At 42.5% G+C, this 27,399-nt stretch overlaps 1 protein-coding gene across 3 annotated transcripts in view; it reads left to right on the plus strand.

The window, feature by feature from the left end:
• SNX10 (sorting nexin 10) overlaps positions 1–27,399 on the plus strand; it is a 75,303-nt gene that overhangs the window by 28,788 nt on the left and 19,116 nt on the right. For 2 of the 3 annotated variants that reach the window (XM_047849354.1, XM_047849352.1), the window contains one exon: positions 13,301–13,347. In XM_047849354.1, coding sequence (XP_047705310.1) covers positions 13,324–13,347 — 24 coding nt within the window. In that variant the 5' untranslated portion in view covers positions 13,301–13,323. Of the gene's footprint in view, positions 1–6,953; positions 7,006–13,300; positions 13,348–27,399 lie in introns of those variants that run through there. The other variant, XM_047849353.1, reaches the window with a different exon arrangement.

Genomic DNA, 27,399 nt, shown 5'->3' on the forward strand with positions numbered 1-27,399 from the left:
GTTTTCATTCAAATGGAGGAGCAAATTGGATGAGAATGAGGAAGTGAGAAAGAAGGGTAATCAGAGGAGACTTTTAGTTTTACATTTCAAAGAGAAGTTCCTGGTTAGGATGTGATATGGTCACATGGTAAACACATTGTTGGTAAGAGGTTAGGTCACAGGAATCTATAGGCTAAGGCAAGACCAAGAGGTTTTAGGTCATTACCGTGAATGAGGTCCTCCTTGGAGGGATCAGGAAAAAATGGGAAAGCACAGGGAAGGTTCCTAAAAATGTAGAAAGGAGAAGCAGGAAACTGGCGAGAAGGAAGTCATTCCAGGAAGTGAGGAGGAGGGAGTTGGTCACATTCCTAGGTTCTAGGCACTTGTTGGTAGGTTATTGTCTGGAGATTGTAGTGACCTGGGGAATTTGGTTTTCTCCTGGTCCTTAGAAATGGGAGTGCTGACTTGGGAGGGTCACAAGGGAAGGGAAGAGTGGTCAGGGCCCAGCCAGAATCGTGCCGCTGAGGTGGGTGTGAATGTGGGGCACTTGCTGGATCTAGGAATGAAGTTCCGAGGCATAGTGGGAGGAAGGGTTGGAAGACGGGATGGCAGAGCAAGGATGGGGTCAGAGCCAAGTTGGGGTGAGAGAACCCTAGGGGTACATGATGCCCACAGGGCTTTCAGTTTGGCACACATGGTGTTTTGTAGGATGAGGGACACCGGGGCTATGAATAAAATGGGTCAAACTCAGAGTTTCAGGTAACACTTAAAAAATAGCTTTCTTGAAATATCCACATACTATACAATTTACCCAGCTGAGTGTACTATTCACTGGTTTCAGTTTATTTACAGATATCTACAACTATTTTAGGATGTTTTTGTCACCTCGTTTCATTGCTCTTTAGCTGTCACTTCCCTGAACCCATACACTCCACCCTTTCACTCTCCACACCCCCCACCGAGCCCTAAGCAACCAGTAATCTATTTTCTGTCCTTAGTTCCCTATTCGGCACTTTCATATGAATGAAATTGTATAACAGGTGGACTCTTGTGGACCTTTTCTAACCTGATGTTTCAAGCTTCATCCAAGTTGCAGGTGTATCAATACTTCATTCCTTTTTATTGTCAAATAACATTCCATTGGATGGACATACCACATTTTGTTTATCCATTTGTCCATTGCTGGACGTTTGGGTTATTTCCACCTTTTGGCTATTATGAATAATGCTGATATTTATATAGTAGTTTCTCTGTGGACATACATTTTCATTTCTTTTGGGTATCCACCTAGGAGACTTGCTGGGTCAAATGATGAGCCTGTGTTTGGTGGTTTGAAAAATTGCCAGATTGTCTTCTGAGGTGGCTGTACTACTTTACAAATCTACCAGCAGTGTATGAGGGTTCCGGTTTCTCTATATCCTTAGCCAAATTTGTTATAATTGGACTTTGTGATTCTAGCCAGCCTAGTGGAGTGCAGTGATATCTCATTGTGGTTTTGATGTGCTCTCCCCTGATGGTTAATGATATTGAGCATCTTTTCATATGCTTTTGGCCATTTCTCTGTTTTCCTTGGAGGAATGTCTGTTGAGGATCCTTTGCCTGGTTTTGAATTATCAGCTATCAGTTATCTCTATAAGTTGTCAGTGGTCTTTTTATTATTCTATTTATATGTGTAATGTAATACAACATATATATTTTATTTTTATTATTTTTCCAGCTTTACCAAAGCATAATTGACAAAATTGTAAATTACTTAGAGTGTTCGATGTGATTTGATGGTATGTATACATTGTGAAAGGATTCCCCCATCAAGTTACTTAACACATCCATCACCCTACCTATTGATATCCCTCCCCTTTTTTGGTGAGAGTTCTACTCTTTTAGAAAATTTCAATTATACAATACAGTGTATTATAGTCACCAAGTTATATATTAGATTCTTAAGGTTTTTTTATTACTGAATTGTATGAACTCTATATATTCTAGGTCAAGTTTCTTATCAGATACATGATTTGTAAATACTTTCTCCCATTTCATTTATTGTCTTTTCACTTTCTTGATGGTGTCCTTTGAAGAATAACAGTTTTGATTTTCATGAAGTCTAATTTATCTGGGTTTTGTTTTTTTGATGTTGTTGTTACTCATGCTTTTGGTATATATTGAAGAATCCTTTGCTAAATCCCACGTCATGAAGATTTACCTCTGTATTTTCTTGTAAGAGTTTCATAATTTTTGCTCTTACATTTAGGTCTTTGATCCATTTCAAGGTAATTTCTCTAGCTGGTATGAAGTATGGGTCCAGCTTTATTTTGCTTGTGGATATCCACTTGTCCTGGCACCATTTGTTGAAAAGACTGGTTTTCTTCCCCCATTGAATTGTTTTGGCAGCCTTGTTGAAAATCAGGTAACCATAAAAGTATGGATTTATTTCTGGACTGTTAATTCTGTTCTGTTTATCTGCTTATCTTTGTGCCACTCTCTTACATACTGTGGCTTTGTAGTAAGTTTTGAAATCAGGAAGTGAGAGTCTTGTTCTTCTTTTTCAGGGTTGTTTTGTCTATACTGGGTCCCTTGCAACTAGATAGGAGTTTTAGAATCAGCTTGTAATTTGCACAAAGTCAGCTGCGATTCCGATAAAGATTGCATTGAATCTACAGATCAGTTTGAGCACAGTTGCTGTCCTAACAATAACAATGTTAAGTCTTCCTGTCTATAAACAGGTTTTTTTCCCCACTTATTTAGATCTTTAATTTCTTTAAATGATATCTGGTAATTTTTAGAGTATATGCTTTGTACTTTTTTGTTAAATTTAATTCTAGATATTTTATTCTTTTGATGCCATTTTTAAGGTGTATTTTAATGGGAAGTTGTGGTTGTACTTCTGTAACGTCCCCTGACCAGGGGATGGGGCTAGAATAAGTGACGTTGAAAAAAATGCCTTCTAACTGTTGGTAGGAAAGAAGAGCAGGGTGTTTTCTGCTGTTCCTCAGGGGGCTGTGGTCTCAGTCTTTCACGATTCTGTGGCAGGGCGCTGAGGGATGCATCAACCTCCAAAGAACTCCACACCCCCAAGTACCAATGGTTTCCCCTCTTTTCCCTCTTCGTCAAAACTCTGCATGGTGATGGGGGTGGGGGAGGGGAGTGAGTAGCTGTAGATAGCTTTTGGTTAATAGGAATGCTGTCTGATTGGACAAATTCACACTAATGTTTAGATTACTAATACCCCACCCCCCACTCCAAGACTTACCTGCTCTTCCAGAAGAGGAAAAGGAGTAGCCCAGACACATCACTAGTTAAGAGAACCTTAATAGCATAAAAAAAGGAAGGAGACCATTTGGGAAATGTGAAAAACATTCTTGGGTTTGATCTGAGAGGGTAGGGTTGTTTTGGGGAGAGCAGATGTCACAAGTTAGGAAGTCTAGTGTTACCTGCCTGTCTGCTCTAGTGTCCCCATCTCTCTCCTACATCTGCGTTTTATGGCTTCTTTCCTTCAATTCTGTTTCTTCTGGTCATGTGTTGCTATTCCCCAGTGTTGTCCTTAGTGTATAGATGAGGGGAGGTAGAGTCAGGCCCACAGTGTACATGGCTATGTGTCCAGGTAAGACCTTAAGTCTAAGGTAGCACGTTTCCTAAATGCCACCAAAATAATTGAGGTTAAAATTCGATGTATTTTTTTCTTGTTCCTGGATTTTAGAACCCATATTTGGCCCACCATCATTTCATGACCATAAAAGGAACCCATATGTTGTGGAGATTACCAAATCAGTGGTTTCATTGTTTTTTTGTACCGTGCACCAGTATTTTTTCAGACTGCTAATACACCTTAAAAAGAAATGCCGTATTCTCTTTGATTTTTTCTTTTGTGATAAATGGTGGCAAACTTAAGCAGTAATTTTATCTGTGTTTCCAGCTTTCACTGAATTTCAGCTTTCTGCTTGTGTTTCCATTTTGGTTGGTGTTTTTAAGTTCTAAGGTCAGACTGAGGAAGAACTTGGGCTGGCTTTACAGGTGGTTCTGCACACGCTGCTGGTCCTCCTCGAAAGGGCACAGCTGCCCCACATCAGTCCATTTTTCATGTTTTGGTGCCAGCTTGTTTGTCTTTTTCTTTTTGATTGCCCAAGCTGGGCTCTCCCTCAGGCCACCTTGAGTAAAGGGGTGCATGGGTACCCAGGAGACGCTGGACCCTTAAGCTACTGGACACTCTGGATGCTGGCTCCAGGCAGCTGTGTGGATGTCAACAGCTGAAGCCAGTGCCGTAATTCAGCTTTTCTGGTGACCACTTTCTTTGATATCTCATGAGATCTTTTATCTTCAGCATGGCTTCTGTTTCAGTGCAAGCTCTGGTCCCTCAGACCTCTGGCTGCGACGTTGTAATCCCTCCTGTTTCTCTTTCATCATTTCCCAGCTTCGGGTCCCAGAGTACTGCCAAGTCTCTCAGTGTTTCCTGGGCCAAATGTGGGCAGGAGCAGGTGCCCAGCCCTTGTTTGCTTGCCAGGCTGTGTCTTGGGCACCTGACTAACCTGTGGATTGGCTTCTCTGGAGTCTGATACTTTACCATTGATGCCATCACCTGTGTCTAGGAAGGGTCCCCTCAGGTGATACAAAACGGGGCTACCTGTAGAGCTGTCCCTTCAGCAGGACCTTGGCCCAGAGCTTCCCCCCTAGAGGAGGTTGGGGGGGGGGTATGGCCTCACCCCCAGACCTGCCCAATGCATCGCAAAGGACATAGGTGGTACTGAGAAATGGGTATGTGGAAAAGTGGCACTAAGTTAAACTTTGAATTTAAAACAACCTCACTGATGGCATATCTTTATGAGCTGAAAGTAAGAAGTCAGTAATTTTTGATTTATGTAGAAAAATTGCTGAACATCATAGGAGGAAGTAAAACACAAAGTGAAATTAACTTAGCTGTTTTCTTGGAAATGGTAACATAAAAGTAATTGAGCACATTAAGTTTTACTTAAAAAAAAATTTCGCAGTGTTTTCAGACTTCAGAAGTAACAAATGCATTGTAAACTTCCTGAAAAATACAGAAAAGAACAGAGTAAAAAGCCATTAGAATCCCACCACTCAGAAATGACCACTGTTAACTCCTTGTATGTAGGCTCTGGTTCTTAAATATTATTATTATTTTTTTAATTTAATTATTTTTAATTAATATTATTATTTTTTTATTTGTTTTTGAGAGAGAGAGAGAGAGAGAGAGAGAGACAGAGAGACAGAGCACGAGCAGAGGAGGGGCAGAGAGAGAGGGAGACACAGAATCCGAAACAGCTCTAGGCTCTCAACTGTCAGCACAGAGCCTGTCGCAGGGCTCGAACTCATAAACTGTGAGATCGTGATCTGAGCTGACCTCAGCTGAAGTCGGACGCTCAACCGACTGAGCCACCCAGGCGCCCCTGGTTCTTAAATAAATAAGTAAAGAAATAAAAACATACATAAAAAATTCACTTGGCGATACTGTTACAGAAGGGTGGGAGAGACACTGGTCCTTGTCTCACGGAGTCGAAGAAGGAATCTTTGCGGACAACAGAGAGCGAGCAAAGCCATAGAGTTTATTGGGGGGAAGTGCAAAGCTCTCAAGAGTGAGAGGGGTCCCAACTGGGTAGCCACCGAGGATTTTTGTCCCTGACTTTTTATTGGGACCCTATCAGAAAGTTTGTGAGACTTCACGCACGGCCCCTAGTGCGGGCAGGTCCGGAACACGTTTATCTCTTCCTCTTCTTCCCCAAACTCTGCCGCCCCTGCTGCCTCCTTAGCCTCCCGCTCTCTGATGCAGTCTGCCTCCGTGGAGGTCCCGTATCTTTCCCTGCCTGGTGTCAACCCGTTCCCTATTCAGAACTTCTTGAACAGTCCTTACGTTTAATATTCTTCTATAACATAATTTGTAGTGGCACAAGCTGGTTGGTGTGTTATGAAGCGCTGCCATAATTCATTCTGTCTAATCTACCGATGGACATTTACGTTTCCATTTTATTTGATACACGTTTTAAAAACACTGCATTGTGAACGTTCTTTCACATCAAAAATTTTTTTTTTGCACACGTCTGATTGATTCTTTTAGGTTGAGTTCCCAGATGTGGAATGATTGAGTCAAAGAACACGAGCAATTTAAAAATTCTTTTGAAACATATGGCCCGCTTGTCTTTCAGGAATGTTGAAACAGCTCACATTCCTGGCAGCAGCGATCAGTCCCATTTCTCATGATCTTTGCCAGTGTAGATATTATCATTAAAAAAAATTCTAATTTAATAGACACAAAGATGGTATCTTATTTTTTATTTGCATTTCTGTTTATAGCAAGGTTGAACACTTTAAATAAATCATTGACCTTTTTCCTAAAACTTTTTTTTAACGTTTATTTATTTTGTGAGAGAGAGAGAGAGAGAGAGAGAACGCACGAGTGAGGAAAGGGCAGACAGAGAGGGGGAGAGAATCCCAAGCAGCTTCTGTGCAGGGCTCCATCCCACGAAGCATGACATCATGACCTGAGTGGAGATCAAGAGTCAGACACTTAAGCGACTGGGCCACACAGGCACCCCTAAAACTTTTTAATTGTGGTAAGAACATGTAAAATTGGCCATCTTGTCCAATTTAAGTGTCCAGTCCAGTAGTATTATGTATATTCACATTGTTGTGTAACAACATCTCCGGGTCTGTTTCGTCTGGCCCAACTGAAACTCTGTACCCATTAAACAAGAACTCTCCATTTTCCCCTTCCTCAGCCCCCGGCACCCACCATCCCACCTTCTGTTTCTGTGAATTTGGCTAGTTTAGAAACCTTACTTACCTCATGTAGGTAAGTGGAATCATAAAGTACCTGGTTTCTGTGTATGAGACTGATCACTTCATTTAGAATAGTGTCTTCAGGGCTCATCCATGTGGTAGCATGTGTCACAATTTCCTTCCTTTTAAAAGGTGAATAATGTTCCCTTCTGCATATATACCACATCTTGCTCATTCGTTTGTTGATGGACATTTGGGTGGCTTCCTCTTCTTGGCTGTAGGAATCATGCTTCTATGAAGGTGGGTGTGCAATTTTTTGAGATACTGCTTTCAGTTCTTTCGGATATGTACCCAGCAGTAGAATTGCTGGACTCTAGAGTAGTTCTATTTTTAATTTTTTGAGGAACCTCCATACTGGTTTCTACAGGAGCGCCGTTTTACATTCCCTCCAGCACGCAGGTTCCAGTTTCTCCATAGCCTCACCAATACTTGTTTTCTGTGTTTTTTTTTTTTTTGTTACTAGCCTTCCTAATGGACGCGGGGTGATAACTCACTGCGGCGTTGATTTCCATTTCCCTAATGACTAGTGACACTGACTGTCTTTTCATATGTTTTTTGGCCATTTATATATCATCTTTGGAGAAATGTCTACTCAAGTCTTTTCCCCAGTTTTTAATCAGGGTATTTGTTTTCTGTTGTTGAGTTTGACCTTTATTGTTTTCGTTTTATGAATTGATTATTGGTAACCTTTACCCCATGTTTCTACAGAAATGCTCTTTGGTATGGATTTACAAGAGCTTTTCATAAATTAAGAAATATTAATTCTTTGTTATGTATTACAAATATTAACATTTGTCTTCATATTCCTTTTGAAATGTACACTACAGCAGGTTTAAATTTCATGTGGCCACGTCTGTCACTGTTTTCTAAAAATTTTGTCCTGTTTTTATGTGTGTATGAGGGTGGAGGGGTGTTTACTGACAGTAATATTAGTACCAGTTCCTTTGGGTATCTTAGAGGACTCTGTGGGGCCTTCAGCACCCCAGGGCATCTCACAGGGCAGCACAGTGGCCACAGCATAAATTCCCTGGCATGGTGAGCCTTTCCCCTGCTAGGTGGTGAGCTGCTGAGACACAGGTGTAGACAGAACACGTCTCCCTCCTCTGTGCACACTGCAGAGGCCATAGGCACAGGACTGGGTGTAGGTGGGAGGAGGTTCTCTCGAAAGGTAAGGAAACAAGCTTTTTAGAATCCCGAATCAACACATGTCCTGGGTGCCCCTGAAAGCAACCACCCCCCTCTTCCCACCTTTTTAGCTACCGCTGAGACTGACACAGGCTGTTCAGCCAACTCCTCACATGGGCCCTCTCCTCCAGTGCTCACACCCCTTCAATACCAAGGCTTTTGTCTGACTTTCTTCTAAAAGCCCTCTCTGAAGGCAGAATCGTAACAGGAAAGGAACTGGGTGACTTACGCCTTTCGCTAAGCCCCCCCCGGAGTGGAGTCTCTTCAACATTAAAAAGTAATATGTTGGTGTGAAGGCTCTAAGACTTGGGTGAAAATGCGTTGGAAGAAGCAGTGTCAGGGCACCTGGGAGGCTCAGTCGATTGAGCATCTGACTCTTGATTTCAGCGCAAGTCATGATCCCAGATCATGAGATCAAGCCCCACATTGTGTTCTGTGCTGAGTGTGGAGCCTGCTTAAGATTCTCTCTGTCTCTCTGCCCCTGTCCCCCACTTGCTTTCTCTCTCTCTCTCTCACACATTCTTTAAAAAAAAAAAAAAAAAAAAAAAAGAAGCAGTTTCAAGGTGAAATGGTGAGACATAACAGAAAGGTGAGGTGGTATCTTTGTTACTTGTTTGCTTCCTCCATGCACAGCTTGTGGGCCTGTCTCCAGGCTCAAGCCCCAGCTCTTGGAACCTGAGCACACCTGCAGAAGGGAGAAGAGGTTAAGTGTATTTTGTTTGAGGGTTGACGACTCCTTCTAACATAGCAAAATAAATAAATAAATAAAAAGAAAGAAAGAAAGAAAGAAAGAAAGAAAAGAAAAAGAAAGCTGTAAAAGTTGTTTCCTAATAAAAAAATATACCCTTGTCCCATTACTGCTAGAAGAGCCCTGCCCACCATGAGGTTAATTAAAAATCTACCCGTACTTTCTGCTAGGAGCACATGAGATTTCTCTTGGCTTCTGGGTGGGAAATATGGAAAAACATAACTATTTGGTTTACGAAATTGTATATTGTTACAGTGAGTCAATGACTCTGTGTAGATCTTCGATAAAACCAGTTTTGTTCTGTTTAGAATGTCCTTGTGCCTTTGATATAAATTCTGACCTAGTTCATGATTAACAAATTTGTTGGGTTAATCAGCCTTTGACAAGAGATGGTAAGAAAACCCAAAACTATGGTACTAAAAGCTCACTCCCCCCACCCCCATCTTCATTTTAGAGAATGACGTAAACCATACTTGTGTTGCTTATTTCACCATGGGGAAAAGTACGTAATCCCTTCTCTTTCCGGCCCCGTATATGGTCTACAGACTCTCGGTCAGTAGTTTGCTTGTCAGAGAGGAGACTGCCCATGGGTATACAGACCAAGCTTAACATTGTGAAGTTTTTTTCCTGTTTATCTAAGAGAGGGCTTCAGTAAGGTATAGAATTGAAAACACAATACTTAATTTCTCCATAGGTAGGGTCTGCAAACTACTGCTGCCTGTTTTTGTAGATAAAAGTTTTGTTCAACATAGCTGTGTGCGTTGGATTACTTAGCATCTGGGTGCTTTTTTCACTACAAATTTTAGACTTGAATAGTTATAACAGAGACTGTTTGACATGAAAAACCTCAAATATATACTATCTGGCCCTTTACAGAAAAGATTTGCCACCCCTGCTCTATAGAATTCTATCTTGGTTCCAGACATTTTGTATGTTATAGAAGAACTATTCCAAGGTGGAAAATGGAGGCAGTTTTCTCCTGAAGTTTCTGGTTTTGGCAAATCATACTCTCAAGGCAGTGATAGAGTTGTGAAGATACATTTTGAGTCTCTGAGATGAGTCTCCCTGGCCGCCATGTTTCCCAGTAGGGGGACAATCCATATCTCTGTCATCTCTGTGTACCTAATTCTAGCCTGAACAAGTTTGAGAAGTCATCCCTGTTGTTCAGAATAGTGGGGACAGTTAATAATTCTCTCTAGGAAGGTAAGTAGGAAAGATCATGGATCTCAGTGGGTGATTATCCAGATGTGCAGTAGTTCCCCATCGGTGGTGGGGAGGTCCAGTGCTCTGAAGACAGTCTTGTTGATGGTCAGCTGGAGGCAGACTTCCACAGTTGTTGGAATGAAAATCTTCCAGTGAGGCAAGAATTCCCTACATACAGTATTAAGAAAGACACATGGGCTAGTCTGGGGAATTTAGAAATCTAAACAAACCTAATAATATTATAGCCCACCAGGCGGGTGTCGTGTTTTCAGAGGACAGCTTCTCATTAGCGGCTTTGGTTTGCTAAGTTATAGACAACTGACCTTTTATCTCAAACCATACTATTGTGCTAGCAGTTAATTTCCTTCTCTTCATTAGTAAATGCCATGGCAAGGTCTAGTACCAGCTGATAGTTTCTGTTATAAAGATACTGTCTCTTTGTAATTCAAATCTGCTATTTATTTCACATGAAAGAAAAATCTTCCATAATTTATGTTAGAGTCACTACTTCTGACAGAATTATGGTGTTTGTTTTAAACCATCATTATTTCGAAAAGTATAAAATGAATTTGTGTTAACTGTAAAAATTCAAACAATATGGAAGTATATAGAGTAAAAAATGAAAGTCCTACCTTCCCCCCCCCCTTTCCCTATTAAAGGTTGACTGTGTGGTTCTCTGTGAAGTTCTGGAACTGGTTTAAACATTCAGTTTCCTACTTCTGTGCTACTTGGTATGTAGCATCTCGGGGTGGCTGGCACCCTATTGGGGTTGCAGAGTCCTTCCATCTGGGTGAGAAAAGCTGAAGCCCTTTAAGGAGAATTAAGACCCAAACTTTGACCCATTGGTTCATATGACACAGTCATGGGTGCAGCCTTGGGCAATGGAAAGAACAGGGTCGGGAAGCAGACTGGCTTGAGTTGAAAGTAGACTGGAATTCTGTCACTGGCTGTGTGACCTTGGACAACTTGTTCCCTCTGACCTTCTGTTTTCTTACTTGTAAGGTGAGGATACTCACATCTCCCTTATAGAAGATTACACATTTCCTTTGATTACACAGGAAAACACAGATACACTCTGTTGGAGAAATTAACTCAATTGGGGTCATATAGATAGCATATATAAATATTATGATGCAGATGAGGGTCATGATGGCAGGGGACTGTAATGGCGCAGAGAGCTGGGGCAAGGAGAGGGGAAGTGGTTTCTGAGCAGAATCCTGGAAAAGGACTGGAGCTTTGCAGGGGGGTCTGGAAGGGGTGAAGGCCTGAGAGTAGAAGACCCACCTGGGCGGAGACTCAGCTGTGTGGTGCATTGCAGGGTGTGTAGGAAACGAGACCCGTCCTGAGATGGATGCAACTCTTGGTGTAAGTTTTATCCAATGCAGGAACCCCTTCAATGACCCGGCCCTCTAGCTGCTCCTCCCAGCCTCCACCCCTTTGCACATGCCAGTCCCTCTGCTCAGAATGTTTCTCCTTTTGCATTCCACGCTAAACCACACCATCCTTTAGGTCTCAGCTCAAGTGCCATTTTCTCAGTAAAGCCTTCCCAGCTCCCCACTCCACCCCCTATTCTTGAAACAGGTGTCCTTTCCTTTCCTTTCCCTTCCACATTATGGTTATAAAGTCATCTTTTGAGCTTCCGGTGTATGCTGTAGTCCCCTGTGTGCCCCACTTCTAACCCAGCACATGGCACATAGTAGGAGTGCCATAAATATTTGCCGAGTAAATATGCCGAGTAAATTTGCCGAGTGAATAAATGAATTCCCACCCCTTCCACAGTTACGACCCCAGCCTGTCTTTTCTATCTGATCCCCGCAGACCCTTTCTGTATCGGTTTCCTATGGCTGCCAAAAGGAGTTACCATAAACTTTGTGGCTTAAAACAAGAGAAATTTATTCTTTTGTAATTCTGGAGGTCAGATGTCTGAAATCAATGTGTTGGCAGGACTGTGCTCCCTCTGGAGTCTCTAGGGGGATATTTTTCCCCTGCCTCTGGTGACTCTGGGTGTCCTTGGCTTGTGTCTGCCCCTCTGCAATTTCTGCCTCCATCTTCGCACGTCTTCCCCTCTGTGTGCGGGTTTTCTCCTCTTCTGTCTCTCCTAAAACACTTGTCATTGTATTCGGAACCCACAATAATTCAGGATGATCACATCTGAGATTCTTCTTTATGTCTGCAAAGACCCTTTTTCTAGATAGGTCCTGGAGGTTAGGACCTGGGCATATCTTTTTGGCAGCAACAGTGCAACCTGGCCCACCCCCGCCATCCCTTTCCCACAGTGGAACTGGCCTGCCCACCTTCTCTTGACTGTCCATCATGCTTTTCTCCCTCCTTTGTGCATGCTGCTACCACCCCTGTTCCTTGGAGGTCCCTCTTCCTTCCGTGAATGCTGACATTCCTGTGTTCTCCATGGGTCCTCCTGTGTTTCCCAGGTGACAGGAACTGCCTTCCCTTTGGAAACTCTCCAGCCACTCATGTGCGGTCCACTCCTCCTGCAGCAGGTCCTTGCCTCTGCCTGCTGTGCGGCATCTTATCAGCAACATCATGTGGGTCTGGAGGCTGAAGCTAGGGTTCTCGCTTCCTTTTATTCCCTGCATCCCAAGGATGTTAGTAGAGGCTCAGGGGATTTTTGTGGATGGTAAAAAGTATCCCGAAAGTGGACCCAGATACCTATGGTCAAAATAAAGACAGACAGTGATGACACAGTCATAGCCACCTTTCCGTCGTAAGAATACATGTGCAGGGATACAGCTAGGGGATTTTAATTTTCTTTGACAGAGAGCAGGTGTCAGATTCAATGAGCTTATGTAATAAATGGGGTTTAAAATCCAGCAGACAACCCCAGGGACCTTCAGGGCCTGGAATCACCCATCAGGTTGGTTGTACTGACTGGAATCAAGGTGCTGACCTTTATCCCTCTTGGGGCCCACACCGTTTCTCGTCTGAACACTGAAGTGGTTCAGATGTCACAGGAATGACCCGTTCCTTGAATGTCTGGTTGCCGGTGAAGCCATCAGAGCTGTTCTCAGCAGTGACTCTCTCTGGGCATCTCCATTGTCTCCATTTCTCTGCCAGTGGGCATCCTCTGCCGGCCCCCCATGGCCACCCTGCTCCCCCACCTCCAGGCTCTGACTTACCAAGGCTTCACCTGTAGCTACACTCTGCCTGGCCTTCGGGTTTGAGCGCCTGTCAGCATCCAACTGCCTCAGACTTGCCGTGTCCTAAACATCAGTCTGATGTTCACCTTGGTCTGGTCAGCAGTGGATAGGAGGGAGGAGGAGCAGAGGTTCATCTTTCAGGGACTGAGTAGGCAGAGAGATTTTCTCTTGGAGGATTTTGGTGGGAGGCCATGAGAGACATTTCTGCTTCCAAATCACTGACTGTTGGTATCTTATTTTTCAGATTGATTGTATCCTGTGCTGAAGATGTTTCCAGAACAACAGAAAGAGGTATGTCATCACAAATCCAAAGATAAATAATCCATGCATTTTGACTCACCGTGGATTAGTTCTTCATTCAGTAACCATCAATCTGTGGTGAAGAGTCAAGATACTTCAGGGCATCCTAGAGGAGGGCTAACAACAGAACAAAACACCTGCCCTCCTGTCCTCACTGCCCCCGCTGCCCCCATTTCCCAGCATTGATGCGTCCTCGGTCCTCATTCCTTGGTTCCAGTGACTGAGCTGGCTCCTTGCTCACTTCCACCCACTGCTTATAAAAATATCTTTTTCCATGACTCAGATTTCTCCCAGGCTCTGACTATCACCCTCTGCTTTGAACAGGCTCCCTCTTGCTTTCTTGGTTTTCTACTCTCTTGCCTCATGAGTGAATCCCCCCACCTCTGGTAATGACCCAGGGGAACTGTCCGCCATTAGTTTCACTTTCACTTGGCTTGTTACCTCTCAGATCTCTTGGCTTGTTTTCACACAGTTCAGAGAACGCTGTTCTTTCCTGAACCCAGTCTCACCTCCCAGGCCTCCAGTCCTGGCTTCTGAGCTTTATCTGACTGGGCGGAGGGTAGGGTAACCACCACCCCAACCCTTTGCTGAGTGGTCCTCTCTTCACAGTACCCATTTGTCCTACCCTGCCTACTCCTGTATCACACACTTTGTCACTGGGGGAGCCTAATGAGACTGAACAGTGGCAGAGAGACTTGTTAGGGAGTACACAACACACACACACACACACACACAGACACACACACACACACACACACACACACACACACACACGGCCACATGGTCCTTAGTTTGCCTTGCCCAAGTTTAAAGCACTAAACAATCTGAGAAATCCATTTCAGAGAATCTTTCCAGAAGCTTCTTTGCTAGATCTCACATCCTTACTTTCAGCCCTGTCTTTCGGTTCATATTCTCATTACTCCAGCTCACTTCTACCCTTTAATTCCAGGCTGGGCTCCCACGTTTTCTTTTTATTATTTTTTTACATTTTTTTTTTTTATTTTTTATTTTTTTCAAAGTTTATTTATTTTTGGGACAGAGAGAGACAGAGCATGAACGGGGGAGGGGCAGAGAGAGAGGGAAACACAGAATCAGAAACAGGCTCCAGGCTCTGAGCCATCGGCCCAGAGCCCGACGCGGGGCTCGAACTCACGGACCGCGAGATCGTGACCTGGCTGAAGTCGGACGCTTAACCGACTGCGCCACCCAGGCGCCCCTACGTTTTTTTTTTTTGGCTCTCCTGTTTTGTTTTGTTTTTTTTTTTAATTAAAAAAAATTTTTTTTTTAATGTTTATTTATTTTTGAGACAGAGAGAGACAGAGCATGAACGGGGGAGGGGCAGAGAGAGAGGGAGACACAGAATCCAAAGCAGGCTCCAGGCCCTGGGCCATCAGCCCAGAGCCCGACATGGGGCTCGAACTCACGGACCGTGAGATCGTGACCTGAGCTGAAGTCGGACGCTTAACTGACTGAGCCACCCAGGTGCCCCTTGGCTCTCCTGTTTTCAAAGACAGTGTTTTTTAACTTTTGGGGTATAACATATAAATAGTAAAATGCATAAAATTCCTTAATCTTATGTGTACAACAGATTATCCCTTATGTGTACACCTGTGTAACCACACTCAGCTATAGATGGTTCCAGCACCCCAGACAGTGCTGTGTGGCCCTTCCCATCAGTCCCCTCTATCTTCCCCACAGAGGTAACCTCACATAATACCAGGACTTCTCTCTCGTCTCTATATTAAACAACACTGGGATCAGGCTGCTTGTTTCAGGAAATACCTTCTCAGTGAAGTTGGCCAAACTACAAGTCCCCACATGACTTCTCTCACTTCCGACACCAGTTACAATTTCAGGGATTCCCAAAACCATCCTCAGTTTTGATAGTTCGTAAGGCTCACAGAATTCACTGAGAGAGCTATGATACTCACAGTTACGGTTTATTACAGGGAAAGGACACAAATTAGAACCAGCCAAATGAAGGGATGCAGAGGACAGAGTTGGGGAGGCATCCAGATGTGGAGCTCCTGCTCGTCTTCTCTGTATGGAGTTGCTGGAGTTACACTCCCACCATTGATGTGTGAGGATATGTGCAGAGGAGCTCAGCAGGGCATTTGGTGTCCAGTTTTTACTGGGGCTCGGTCACATACTCCCTGTGTGGCTTTTTTTTTTTTTAATTTTTTTAATGTTTATTTTTGAGAGAGAGAAAGAGAGAGATAGAGCGTGAGTGGGAGAGAAGAGGGGGAGAGAGAGAGAGATACAGAATCTTCATGAAGCAGGCTCCAGGCTCTAAGCTGTCAGCACAGAGCCCGATGTGGGGCTCGAACCCACGAACCGTGAGATCATGACCCGAACTAAAGTCGGACGCTTAACCGACTGAGCCACCCGGGCGTCCTCCTGTGTGGCTGCCTTTTAGTCTCCACTCCTCCTGGGGTCAGGCTAATATCTTTAGTCTCCATTTCCTCCAGAGGTTGCAGCTGGTACAACCGAACTCCCATCATATGCACATTGTTGGACTGTCTGGTGGCCAAAGCCCAGGCAGGCAAAGGTACTCCTGTCAGGCAGGATGTTCCAGGGGCCTAGAGATCACCTCCCAGTAGCTGAGGGCAGAGGCCAGACCTCTCTCTGGGTGAGGTGAACTCTTCACTACACCACCTGCATTGTCCTGACCACTGGGCAGGCAGTGCCGAGAGAGTGAGACTATGCGATTGATGGCACATTCCAAAGGCACATTTTAAACCTTGTTCTCTTAGGGGAGAAGGGTGCCTGGGTGGCTCAGCTGGTTAAGCTTTTTACTCTTGGTTTTGGTTCAGATCATGATATAATGGTTCGTGGGATTGAGCCCCAAGCCTCGTGTTGGGCTCTGCACAGACATCCTGGAGTCTTCTTGGGATTTTCTCTCCTCCCTGTCTCTCTGCCCCTCCTCCACTTGTGTGCACCTGTGCTCTCTCTCAAAAAAAAAAAAAAAAAGTTCTCGTAGGGGGGAAAACTGCCAATGAAAGCAACAAAGACTGTTTTTCCAATTAGAGGGTTTACTTAAAAATTTCTTAATTTTTAAAAAAAATTTTTTTTTAACGTTTATTTATTTTTGAGACGGAGAGAGACAGAGCATGAACGGGGGAGGGGCAGAGAGAGAGGGAGACACAGAATCCGAAGCAGGCTCCAGGCTCTGAGCCATCAGCCCAGAGCCCGACGCGGGGCTCGAACTCACGGACTGCGAGATCATGACCTGAGTTGAAGTTGGACGTTTAACCGACTGAGCCACCCAGGCGCCCCCAAAATTTCTTAATTTTTAATTTTCTAAATTTTTTTACTTGGCTTAAGCACTTGATTTTGATTACAAATGCATTTCAATTAATAAAAACTACAACACGAAAAATAATTTAACCACCTACATAAAGAAAGTGTTTTATTGATCTTGCAAAAGTCCTTTATTATAAATAATTATATAATATTATAACATTGGGGTGCCTGGGTGGCTCAGTCGGTTAAACATCTGACTTTGTCTGTGCTCTTAGCACAGAAGCTGCTTTGGATCCTCTGTCCCTCTCTCTTTCTGCCCCTACCCTGCTCATGCTCACTCTATCTCAAAAATAAATAAACATAATAATAATAATAATAATATTAATAATATTATTATTATATTAAGGAATTTTAAAGTAATTTCTTAAAGTTTATTTTTTTTTGAGAGAGACTGAGACAGTGTGTGCGAATAAAGGAAGGGCAGGGAGAGAGGGGGAGAAAACTCCCAGCAGGCTCTGCCCTGTCAGCATGGAACCTGATGTGGGGCTCAAACTCATGAAACCATGAGATCATGACCTGAGCTGAAACCAACAGGAGGACGTTTAATCAACTGAGCCACCCAGGCGCCCCATAAAATTAAGGAATTTTAAACTAGAAAGTCCTTCAACTGAAAAGGAAAAAAGTATGATAAGAAGAGAGAGATTTAATGTTTGGAAATTTATGTTAGCCTCTGTCAGCAACAACTAAGCATAGCCGGGCCAGGTTCTGGATGTATTGTAATGTAGTGTTGCTCAGACAGTCCACTGTTTCCCTGTGGCCAGAATGATCTCCTGGCTTCTGATGGCATTGCTCTTAAACAAAGTTAAAACTCCTAAATGTGTGACTAAGACCCTCTATAATTGGACCCTGCTTCTTTCTCCAAGCTCATCTTCTGTGCCTCCCTTTGCCCTGATGCACTTCTCACTTCTTATTTTGGAGCTTATTTTGCAGACTCGAATGCTCTGTGTCCTCTGGGCCCCTGGGCTTTCACAGATGTTTTCCCCACTGCTTGGATAATCTCTCCTCCCCCAGACTTCACTCCATGTTGAGTGGAGTGGCTAACTCCTCCTTATCCTCAGGCCTCCGCTTAGAAGTCAAGAAGAGGCTTTCCTAAAGCCTCAATTATAAAAAGGTATTTTTACCTCACCACCTAACCTGTAGTCGGTGTGGTCAGAAGTGGAGAAGGTTTTGGCTGAGCTTTTCAATATCCTAGTGCCTGGTTGTTGTTCAGTGGAAATAATTCATTTCCCACCTGACTGCATATGTAAGGGCTGAATGTAGTATCACTGATTGCTCTAGAATCTAGACCAAGGAATCAGTGTGTGTGTAAGCACTTTCCACTCAGTGCCCATAGCAGACATTCCTAATTAATCTTGACATTGGCACATGAAGTGAGACCTATTTACTACCTTTGTTTAAACTTCAGATGGCCTAAGAGGGACATGTTGGTTCTACCTAACTGATAGAGCCAGCCTAGAAGTTTGGTAAAAAAAAATTTTTTTATAGATGTGGGGGGTGGGTAACCAAATCTAGTCTCTCTTGTTAAAATAGCTTTATTATTGTAATAAATCTAGAGAGAGGAGAACAGGGAGCGAGAGTTTCCCTTGTTAGTTAAACATATTCCATTTGCACATTGGTTTGGATTCCCAGGAGAACAGTATGCAAGCTGATGGATCTTCCCCATAAAAAGGCCCTGGCATTGGGCCATTGTAAAATTAAAATGAATTCAGATTCATTCATGCATGCAACTTTAATTTACAATTAAAATATTATGGTTACATATTTTAATAAGAATAATTAGGTGGACTCAACTGAATCAACTCTTCTGTTTAATGAGACAGAACCCAGTACCCTAATGAAAAGGCAGGTGGCTGTGTCAGGAAACGTGTTTCAGATTGTCTTTCGTGGAGTCAGGCATTTTTGTTCTTTTTCTATTCTAATGTCCAGAGTGAGCAGTTTGGCTTTTCTGCATCACTAAAGGCCCTTGCTCTCTGCCACGTTGAGCTCCTCTTCTGTGATGTGTGGATAAACAGTTCCCTCCTGCTGCACAGTGTTTCATGACGTCCCACATTCTGGTCCCTCCAGGGCACTGGGTTTGTTCCTCTGCCCAGGGCTCACGTGGTGTAAATGGGACAGTCCTGCCTCTGTGATATGGCTGGAAGGGTGGGCCAAAACCCCTTTTGTGGGTGTAGGTGTTGGGGACGGGATGTATATCTCCTCTGCTCTCCTGGATCATGATGACTGAATTCTACCTTGAGAAATGTATACCTTTAGGATGAGGGTTTTTCTTCCAAATGTACATACTTGATACTGGGTAGAGCGGCAACTACCAGTATTGACACCTAGTGGCAATAAATCCTCAGCTCTGTGGCAGTGGATACCCTGAATGGAACGGATCCAAGTGGGCCCAGGAGAGTTCCGGGGACCATGAGGACCCTGCCGCCGAGGGAGGAGACAGGGCCCTACAGGGACAGATGCCAGGGATGTGCTGCTCTTTTGGATGTGTTGCCTCAGAACATTTACATGCTCAGGATATGCTTTTGCTGACTGATGGTAACCTCTTGGGCTCGCTCTAGGAAAGCATACTTTTGTTATTGGGAAACTGATTGGAAACTGACTGGGCTGGAACCAGCGAATGTCATTAAAGAATATCCCATAAGCAGGCCTTCCACCTGGGTCCTGTGATGCTGGGGACTTTGAAGGCAAGTGACAAGACAAGACAACGCTCTCCTACTCTGCCAAACAAATTTTTTTTCCCTTTGCCTGTGTGGTGTGATATAATAATAGGAAAAACTGGATGTGAGGTAAGGGGGGATTTTTCTGTATATCCAAAACTGTGCTAAAATTAACACTTTTATTTACTGTTTTTTAAAAATTTTATGTTTTTATTATGTATTTTTGAGAGAGAGAGAGACAAGCATGAGTAGGGCAGGGGCAGAGAGAGAGGGAGACACAGTATCCGAAGCAGGCTCCAGGCTCTGAGCTGTCAGCACAGAGCCCGACGCGGGGCTTGAACCCACAGACCACGAGATCCCAACCTGATCTGAAGTCGGATGCTTAACTGACTGAGCCACCCAGGTGCCCCTAAAATTAACACTTTTGAAGCAAATTACATTGAATTATATATGCTCAACATATAAAGGTTTCTAAAAGATCGTGCAGTAAATAAAGCAAGATACAAAACAGTATTTATATTATGATCCCATTTGTGTTAAAATTAAATATATATACATACACATGCCAATTCTATATCTATATATAATATAAAAATTATAAAAGTCCTCACTAAATAGACAAGAAGCGGGGTGTCCAACATGTAGGGGACTTCATTTTCATGGTGTATTCATCTGTGTTTGAAATTTTATGTATCTCTCTTTAATTACATACATGTTTTATTTTTATAGGAATGAAAAAATCTTATTTTTTAAGGTAGATAAGTATTAGGCTATTATGTTAATGGTGTCAATAAATGTTGAGTAAATGGTTAACATTTTAGGTCTCTGTTTCTGACTTGCTTTCACTTTCAGGTGCCACATTTGTTCCTTTTCATAAAGCAGTCATCTTAGGATGACCACCCCCCCCTTCCTCTCTCCCTTCTTCCCTTTCACTTTCTCTGATTGTAACTTTTCATTGTGAAATTTTAAACATACACAAAGCAGAGAGGTACACGGGGTTCATTACGTTATTCTAAGGATTCAACAATTAGCACATTGTTCATTCATGACCAAGCTATCCCCCACCCATATTCATTTTTTCGTAGGACCAGGCAGTGAATTACTTTGAAACAAATTCTAGACGTTGTGTATTTTCATCTGTAAATATTTCAGTATACATTTCTAACAAATGACCCTTCTTAGGAACAAACCAGATTATTACACCTTAACTAATTAGCATTAATTCTTTCATACCATCAAATCTTCAGTCAGTGTTCAAGTTTTTTGGATTCTGTTGGGGAGGGGAATGTATATATTTAGTTCTCATTATGATCCAAATAGGGACCACACATTGCATTTAGTTACTGTTTTGCTTACAGTCTGTTATTCTGCCTTTTTCCCCTTTTGTAATTTGTTGAAGAAACTACATCTTTTTGTTCAGTAGAGATTTTCACAAACTGGATTTTCCTGATTGTGTCCTGTGGTATAGTTTAATACAGGTTGGCAATTACTTCTTACTGCAAAAGATGAGTTTTTTCCCACTGCACTTTTCCTAATGTATTACAAGATACAAAAGGCAACTCTCCTTAATTTTGAACCCTACTTGTATAAAAAAGCTTGCAACATCACGAACTGTTATAAGTCATACAAAAGGCAGGTCTAAGTGAATCTTATCCATGGTTATTTCTCCTAAAGTAATAAAAGCTTTCTTAAAAATCATCATTCAAAACTGCCAGAGCATGGCATTTAAACACCCTCCAAGCTATAAAGTAGAAAGTAACATCCCTTGTAGTATTCCTTTAGGTGATTTGTCATAACTGTTATTAGGAAATAGGAAGCTCACTTGATGCATTCCTTCTGCCTTTCAAGCTCGTTATTTGTAAAGAATGTAGTGTGCAAAATGGGTTAAATATTAGTTTTGAGATTGTTATGTGAGAGTCCTGACAGAACACTGGTGAATAAGACATTGGTTAAATTCTACAAGTTAGAACAGTGCCTAGCACAGAGTCCCATGTTCTTTAGTTGAATGAATGAATGAATGAATATATGAATGAATCCTTAGTTTAAACACATAAGCATGTAAAACATACTTTGGAATAGGAAAAAAAAAAGTCCTGAGAAAGTGAACACATAATGAAACAAGTTTTCATTTTTGTGATAGAAAATTCTCATCAAGGCTATGAAAAATTACTCTTCATTAGCACTTAGAGGTTCTGATTTATTAGCTTTTGTCCCTACTTGTCTTTTTGTACTCTGAGTAAATATTCTTTTTTTTTTTTATTTAAAAAAAAATTTTTTTTAACATTTATTTATTTTTGAGACAAAGAGAGACAGAGCATGAACGGGGGAGGGGCAGAGAGAGAGGGAGACACAGAATCGGAAGCAGGCTCCAGGCTCTGAGCCATCAGCCCAGAGCCCGACGTGGGGCTCGAACTCGCGGACCGCGAGATCGTGACCTGAGCCGAAGTCGGACGCTCAACCGACTGAGCCACCCAGGCGCCCCTCTGAGTAAATATTCTTACAATTAGCACAAGGTTATGCTTCCTGTACTACAAAGCTAGGCTACAGTGAAAATAATTAAAAAAAAAACAAACCCAAACCTATCAAAATGGCTAACATAAACTATAGGGATAACACCCCCAGAAACTGGTAGGTGCTGTGATGTCACATTATGGTGGTGATTTGCATTTCCTAGTGGCTAAGGATGTTATACCACTTTTCATGTCCTTGTTTGCCATCTGTATGTCCTTGATGAAAGGTCTCTGTGTGTGTTTTGCCTATTTGCTAATCGAATTCTTAATTTTTTTTTTTAATGTTGAATTTTGTTTTTGTTTTTTTAAGTTTATTTATTTATTTTGAGAAAGACCGAGAGAGCTTGTGTGGGGAGGGACAGAGAGAGAGGAGAGGAAGAATCCCAAGCAGGCTCCTTGTGGTCAGTACAGAGCCTGATGTGGGGCTCAGACTCAGAAACCTGAGATCATGACCTGAGCTGAAATCAGGAGTCAGACGCTTAACCTACTGAGCCACCCAGGTGCCACATAAATGTTGAGTTTTGAGAGTTCTTTATATGTTCTAGGTACAAGTCCTTTGAAGGATGTGTGATTTGCAGATATTTTCTTCTAGTCTGTCATTTGTCTTTTCAACTTCTTTTCAGGGTCTTTTGCAGAGGAAAGGTTTTTTAGTTTTGGTGAGGTCCACTGTATAACCATTTCCTTATGTGTATTATCCTTTTGGTATCGAGTCGATGAACTCTTCATCTACGCCTAGGACCCAAAGATTTTCTCATATTTTTTCCTAACTGTTTTATGGTTTTGTGTTTACATTTATTTATTTATTTATTTATTTATTTATTTATTTATTTTTAATTTTTTTTAATGTTTATTTATTTTTGAGACAGAGAGAGACAGAGCATGAACGGGGGAGGGGCAGAGAGAGGGAGACACAGAATCCGAAATGGTCTCCAGGCTCTGAGCTGTCAGCACAGAGCCCGACGCAAGGCTCGAACCTACAGACCGTGAGATCATGACCTGAGCGAAGTCTGACGCTTAAGCGACTGAGCCACCCAGGCGCCCCTGTGTTTACATTTAAATATATGATCCATTTGAATTAATTTATGTGGAAGGTGCAAGGGTCAGGTCAAAGTTCATCTTGGGCCTGTTGATGTCTAATTGCTGCAGAGCCACTTGTTTAAAGGCTGTCTATACTTCATTGGATTGTTTTTTTATTTAAAAAATATTTTTTTTTGTTTATTTATTATTGAGAAACAGAGAGAGACAGAGCGTGAGCAGGGGAGGGGCAGAGAGAAGGGGAGACACAGAATCTGAAGCAGGCCCCAGGCTCCGGGCTGTCAGCACAGAGCCTGATGCGGGGCTCAAATTCACAAACCGCGAGATCATGACCTGAGTCGAAGTCGGACGCTTAACCGACTGAGCCACCCAGGCGCCCCCCTTCATTGAATTGTTTTTACATGTTTGTCAAAAGTTAGTTGGACATCCCTGTATAGGTCTATTTCGGGGTTTTCTGTTCTGTTCTGTCGATCTGTGTACCTCTCCCAATACTGTACTGTCTTGATTACTGCAGCAGGGGGATTCTTTTCACTCTTTTGTACTTTTTCAAAATTGTTTTGGCTATTCTAGGGTCTGTCCCTTTCCATGTAAATTTTAGAAGAATCTCATCTGTGTCTTCAGAAAATCTTACTGGGATTTATACAGGAATTGCATTAAACCCATAGATCAGTTTGGAGAGAACTGATCTCTTTACTGTGTTGAGTCTTTCAATACATGAACGCAGTACAGACATATACTTATGTAGACATATACAGAGAAGTGTAGACTTCTTTGATTTCTTTCAACTGCATCTTGTAATTTTCAGCATACAGAATCTACATTCTTTGTTTTTGAGTCATCTCTGTAATCAGTTGTTTGATTAATTTTCAAACATTTCATGAGGACTTACTATGTGCTACTACTGTGCTTGGGGCTAGAAATATAAAAATGGAATAGAAAGCCTTTGAGAAGAGCATGTCGTTTGAACTGATATTGGCTAAGAGCAACAAAGATAATTTTTTCCCTCCAAAATAATTACAGAGAAGATGGAAATAATCTGAGATTTATCATTGCCAAAAGTACCGCTAGATAGAATGTTTGAGAGCACAAGCTTTGAGCTTGAATATTGAAATGGCCAATAGCTCAGCCTGTTGGCTGTTTGGCTTTGGGCCAGTTGCTTAAGCTTTAGAAGCCTTACTTTCCTTATCTGTAAAATGGGACAGATAATTAGTTGACCGCTTCCTTAGAATTGTTGTAAAGATTAAAGAAAAACATATGTAAAACGCTTGTCACAGTGCTCTATATAATACAGTTATTTTTATTGTTAATTTCATCTCCTATCAGGGCTAAGGAAGAGAAGACAAGGTAGACGAGTAAATAGACAAAGGTTGAACCTGGGGCAGTGGTGGTGGGGGACAGGATGCATTACAATCAAAGAGCGATTGTTATAAGAGAACACAGGAATTAGATTTTCAAAGAGTCTAGCAGTCTCTCTTTCTTCAGAAGCCTTTTCCCACATGGAGAACAGTAGGGATCAGTTAGTTTAAATTTTTAATTCTACTCTGCCTGGCTTCTTCCTCCACACTAGATACAGTCATTAGGCCCAAGAAGTCATTAAAGTGTTTAATAAGGTTATTAAATTGACTGACTGCTGCTGCTGAAGCAATTTTCAGAGGAAATCCATATGATTGTAGGTGTGGAACTCGGAACTGTCCTCTGCAGCTGACAAGCTGTCAACATTCCTTTGAAGGATGGTGGGCAGCATCGTGAGGGATGCGTCTAATTAAGAGATTATAGGTGAACCTTGGCTTCCTGGGTGTGCTATTCATAGCTGGAAGTATGGCGAAACTTCACTAATTCCTACTAATTGCGGGGTGGGGGAGGGGAGGCCCATCTGAATTATAGAATATTTTAAAATAAATGTACTTTTATTACTTTCAAGTACATATTTTAACTCCAACTAGGCAAACAAATTGTCGTCTGGCACAGGTCTTCGGGGACCCAAGTTATTGAAGCTATCAGAATGATTTTCAATTATTTCTATGTAAATAGGTGCTTCTAGGGTTCTTTAGGGTGCTCGAAAACAGTTTGTTCTCATAGATCTTAAACATTGCTCGCGTAGCCATATGCTGTTAATTGGCACACCCTTAGAGGAAGGGGTTTGGTAAATTAAGATAAACTTTAGACCAGCTGCTAAATAACTTCTCATTAATTCACGGAGTCCAAGAACACAAGCGGATGAGGATTTTATTCCAGTTCAGGTTGGATCTTGTTTTTTTCCCGAAGGCAGTTCATTCATTCCTGCAGGCATTCATTTATTCATTAGGTGATATTAATGGAATGCATTGGCTGTGCCAGGCGCCCAGGTCGGCTGTGACAGCCTGGGCTACCCTGAAGGACCTCAGTGTCCTACAGAGGGGACCTACAGGTATCACAGCACAGTAAGCTGTGGCAAGTAGGGACAGTGCCCAGGATGTGCCCGGAGGTGTTAGGGGCTCGGAGGAGGGTCAGATGAATCAGACTGAGTGAACTGCAGGATTTCCAGAGACTGAGTTGCATTTTGAAAGAAGAATTGGAGTTAGCAGACCATGAAGGCTAGAGGAAGATGATGATGAAGAAAGCGGAAAGTAGGGTAGGGATCGCAGTCCAGGCAGAGGGAACAGTATGTTCAAAGGCATGGAGGGCTGGACTGGCATGTCATGTAGGCGACCTTTGTTTTGCCTTTGGCCATGAGTAGAGTGAAAATCATGTTGTGCTACCTAAGGAGTCTGAACTTGATCTTGAAAATTATGGCGCAGGTTTTGAAGGACTTTTAGCAGGAAAGTGACATCCCCAGATGTGTGCGTTGGGGCCATTCTTGTCTTAGTGTGGGGGATGAACTGGGTGCAGGCGAAGTCTGGCATAATTGCGTTTCGGGCGGGGTTGCTGGAGATGAGATGGGGGAGCAGGATGGGGTGTGTGGCAATGGTATAGACTCTGTGCTCGTGAGACTTCTAGGCAAGAGGCTGGAGATGTGGAGAGACGCCCAGGCTGGGCTGGGGATGGAATCATCAGCTCCTGCTGGGTGCTCGAAAGCATATGTTTTTGCATGAGATCATCCTGGAAGTGCATCTGGGTGTGAAAGACAGCAGCTGGGGGTGGCTCTCAGGGCCCTAGCGATGTTTAAGAGAGTGAGAAGGGAAGAGCTCACCATCCACAAAAGAATAGGGATATTTAGCCCTCCTACCAAGTTAAAAATTTCCAAGATTGAAAAAATATTTGGAGTTTTAGCACCATAGTTGACTTTAAATGTGCATTTAAAATGCATTGCTGTTCCTGGGGGGCCCGAGTGGCTCAGTAGGCTAAGTGTCTGATCCTTGATTTGCCCTCAAGTCATGATCTCACGGTTCATGGGTTCAAGCCCCATGTTGGGTTCCGCTCGGATTCCCTGTCTCCCTCTCTCTCTGCACCCCCCCCCACCCCGGTCAAAAATAAATAAACATTAATGCATTGCTGCTCTTACAAGACTTTTTTTTCCCCCAGCAAAGTTTTAGAATATGTATTCAACATGTCCTTCCCTATGTAAAGAGTAGACTTTAATAAGTAACAATAATAGCAGAGTCTGAGAATTCCAACCCATTGAGATGAAGAAAAGACTTTTTTACTGTAATTTTTCATTATGCTGTCCATCCCTTATATAAATATTATGAGGCGCTTGCTCTGAGCGAGTACTGTGAAATCCTTAGGTCAGTCTGAGTTTTGCTGAAAAATTACAGTGTTAGCGTGTTTGCTGCTGGGTTCTTAAATTAATAATTTTTTGTACTTTAAGAAACACATACAATTGGTTTAGCTTAATTTTTTATTTCCAGTGTCTGTGGGAAGGTCTCAATGCTTTGGGTTTATTATAAGCATTTTCCTTTCTGTGTAATAATACTTTACCTTCATGTAGTACTTAATGAAAAACTTCCCAGGGTTTCCACTGGTGTTTTATAATTTGATACTCGTAACAAATAGCTGGGATATTGTTCGAACAGGCATTATTCCCATTTTCCAGATGTGGAAACAGAGGCTCAGTGAATAAGTTCATAATTTAGAATGCAGTGAACCAGAATTTATCCCTAGTCTTGTGACCATAAATTCAGTGCTCTTTCCATGAAACGGGACATGTTACTCAAAGCTTACATGTTAACGGTTGGGCTGTAGCAAGCAAATAGTGGGGGGAAATAAAAGCCCCCCTTTTTTTCCCAGAACTATTTGTCATTGCTACCATCATCGATTAATAGAATGTTGAGTGGTCAGGGGCGTTGTGACACTGTAGTGATTGTGGGTTTTATAGTTTTAGTTTAGATTTTTTTAATCACAAGTTTGTAGCACATTGACAAATGGATTTCCTTTTCTTTTCATTTTTGTGTAGTCTGTGTAGAGACCCACTATTTCAGTAACAGGTGCATATCTTCTGCTATTAATATAGAACACTGAAGGGCACGTGGGTGGCTTAGTCAGCTAAGTGTCCGACTTCAGCTCAGGTCACGGTCTCACAGTTTGTGGGTACGAGCCCCACAGCAGGCTCTCTGCTGTCAGTG

Source organism: Prionailurus viverrinus, chromosome A2 (genome assembly GCF_022837055.1).
Source record: "Prionailurus viverrinus isolate Anna chromosome A2, UM_Priviv_1.0, whole genome shotgun sequence".
NCBI lineage: Eukaryota > Metazoa > Chordata > Mammalia > Carnivora > Felidae > Prionailurus > Prionailurus viverrinus.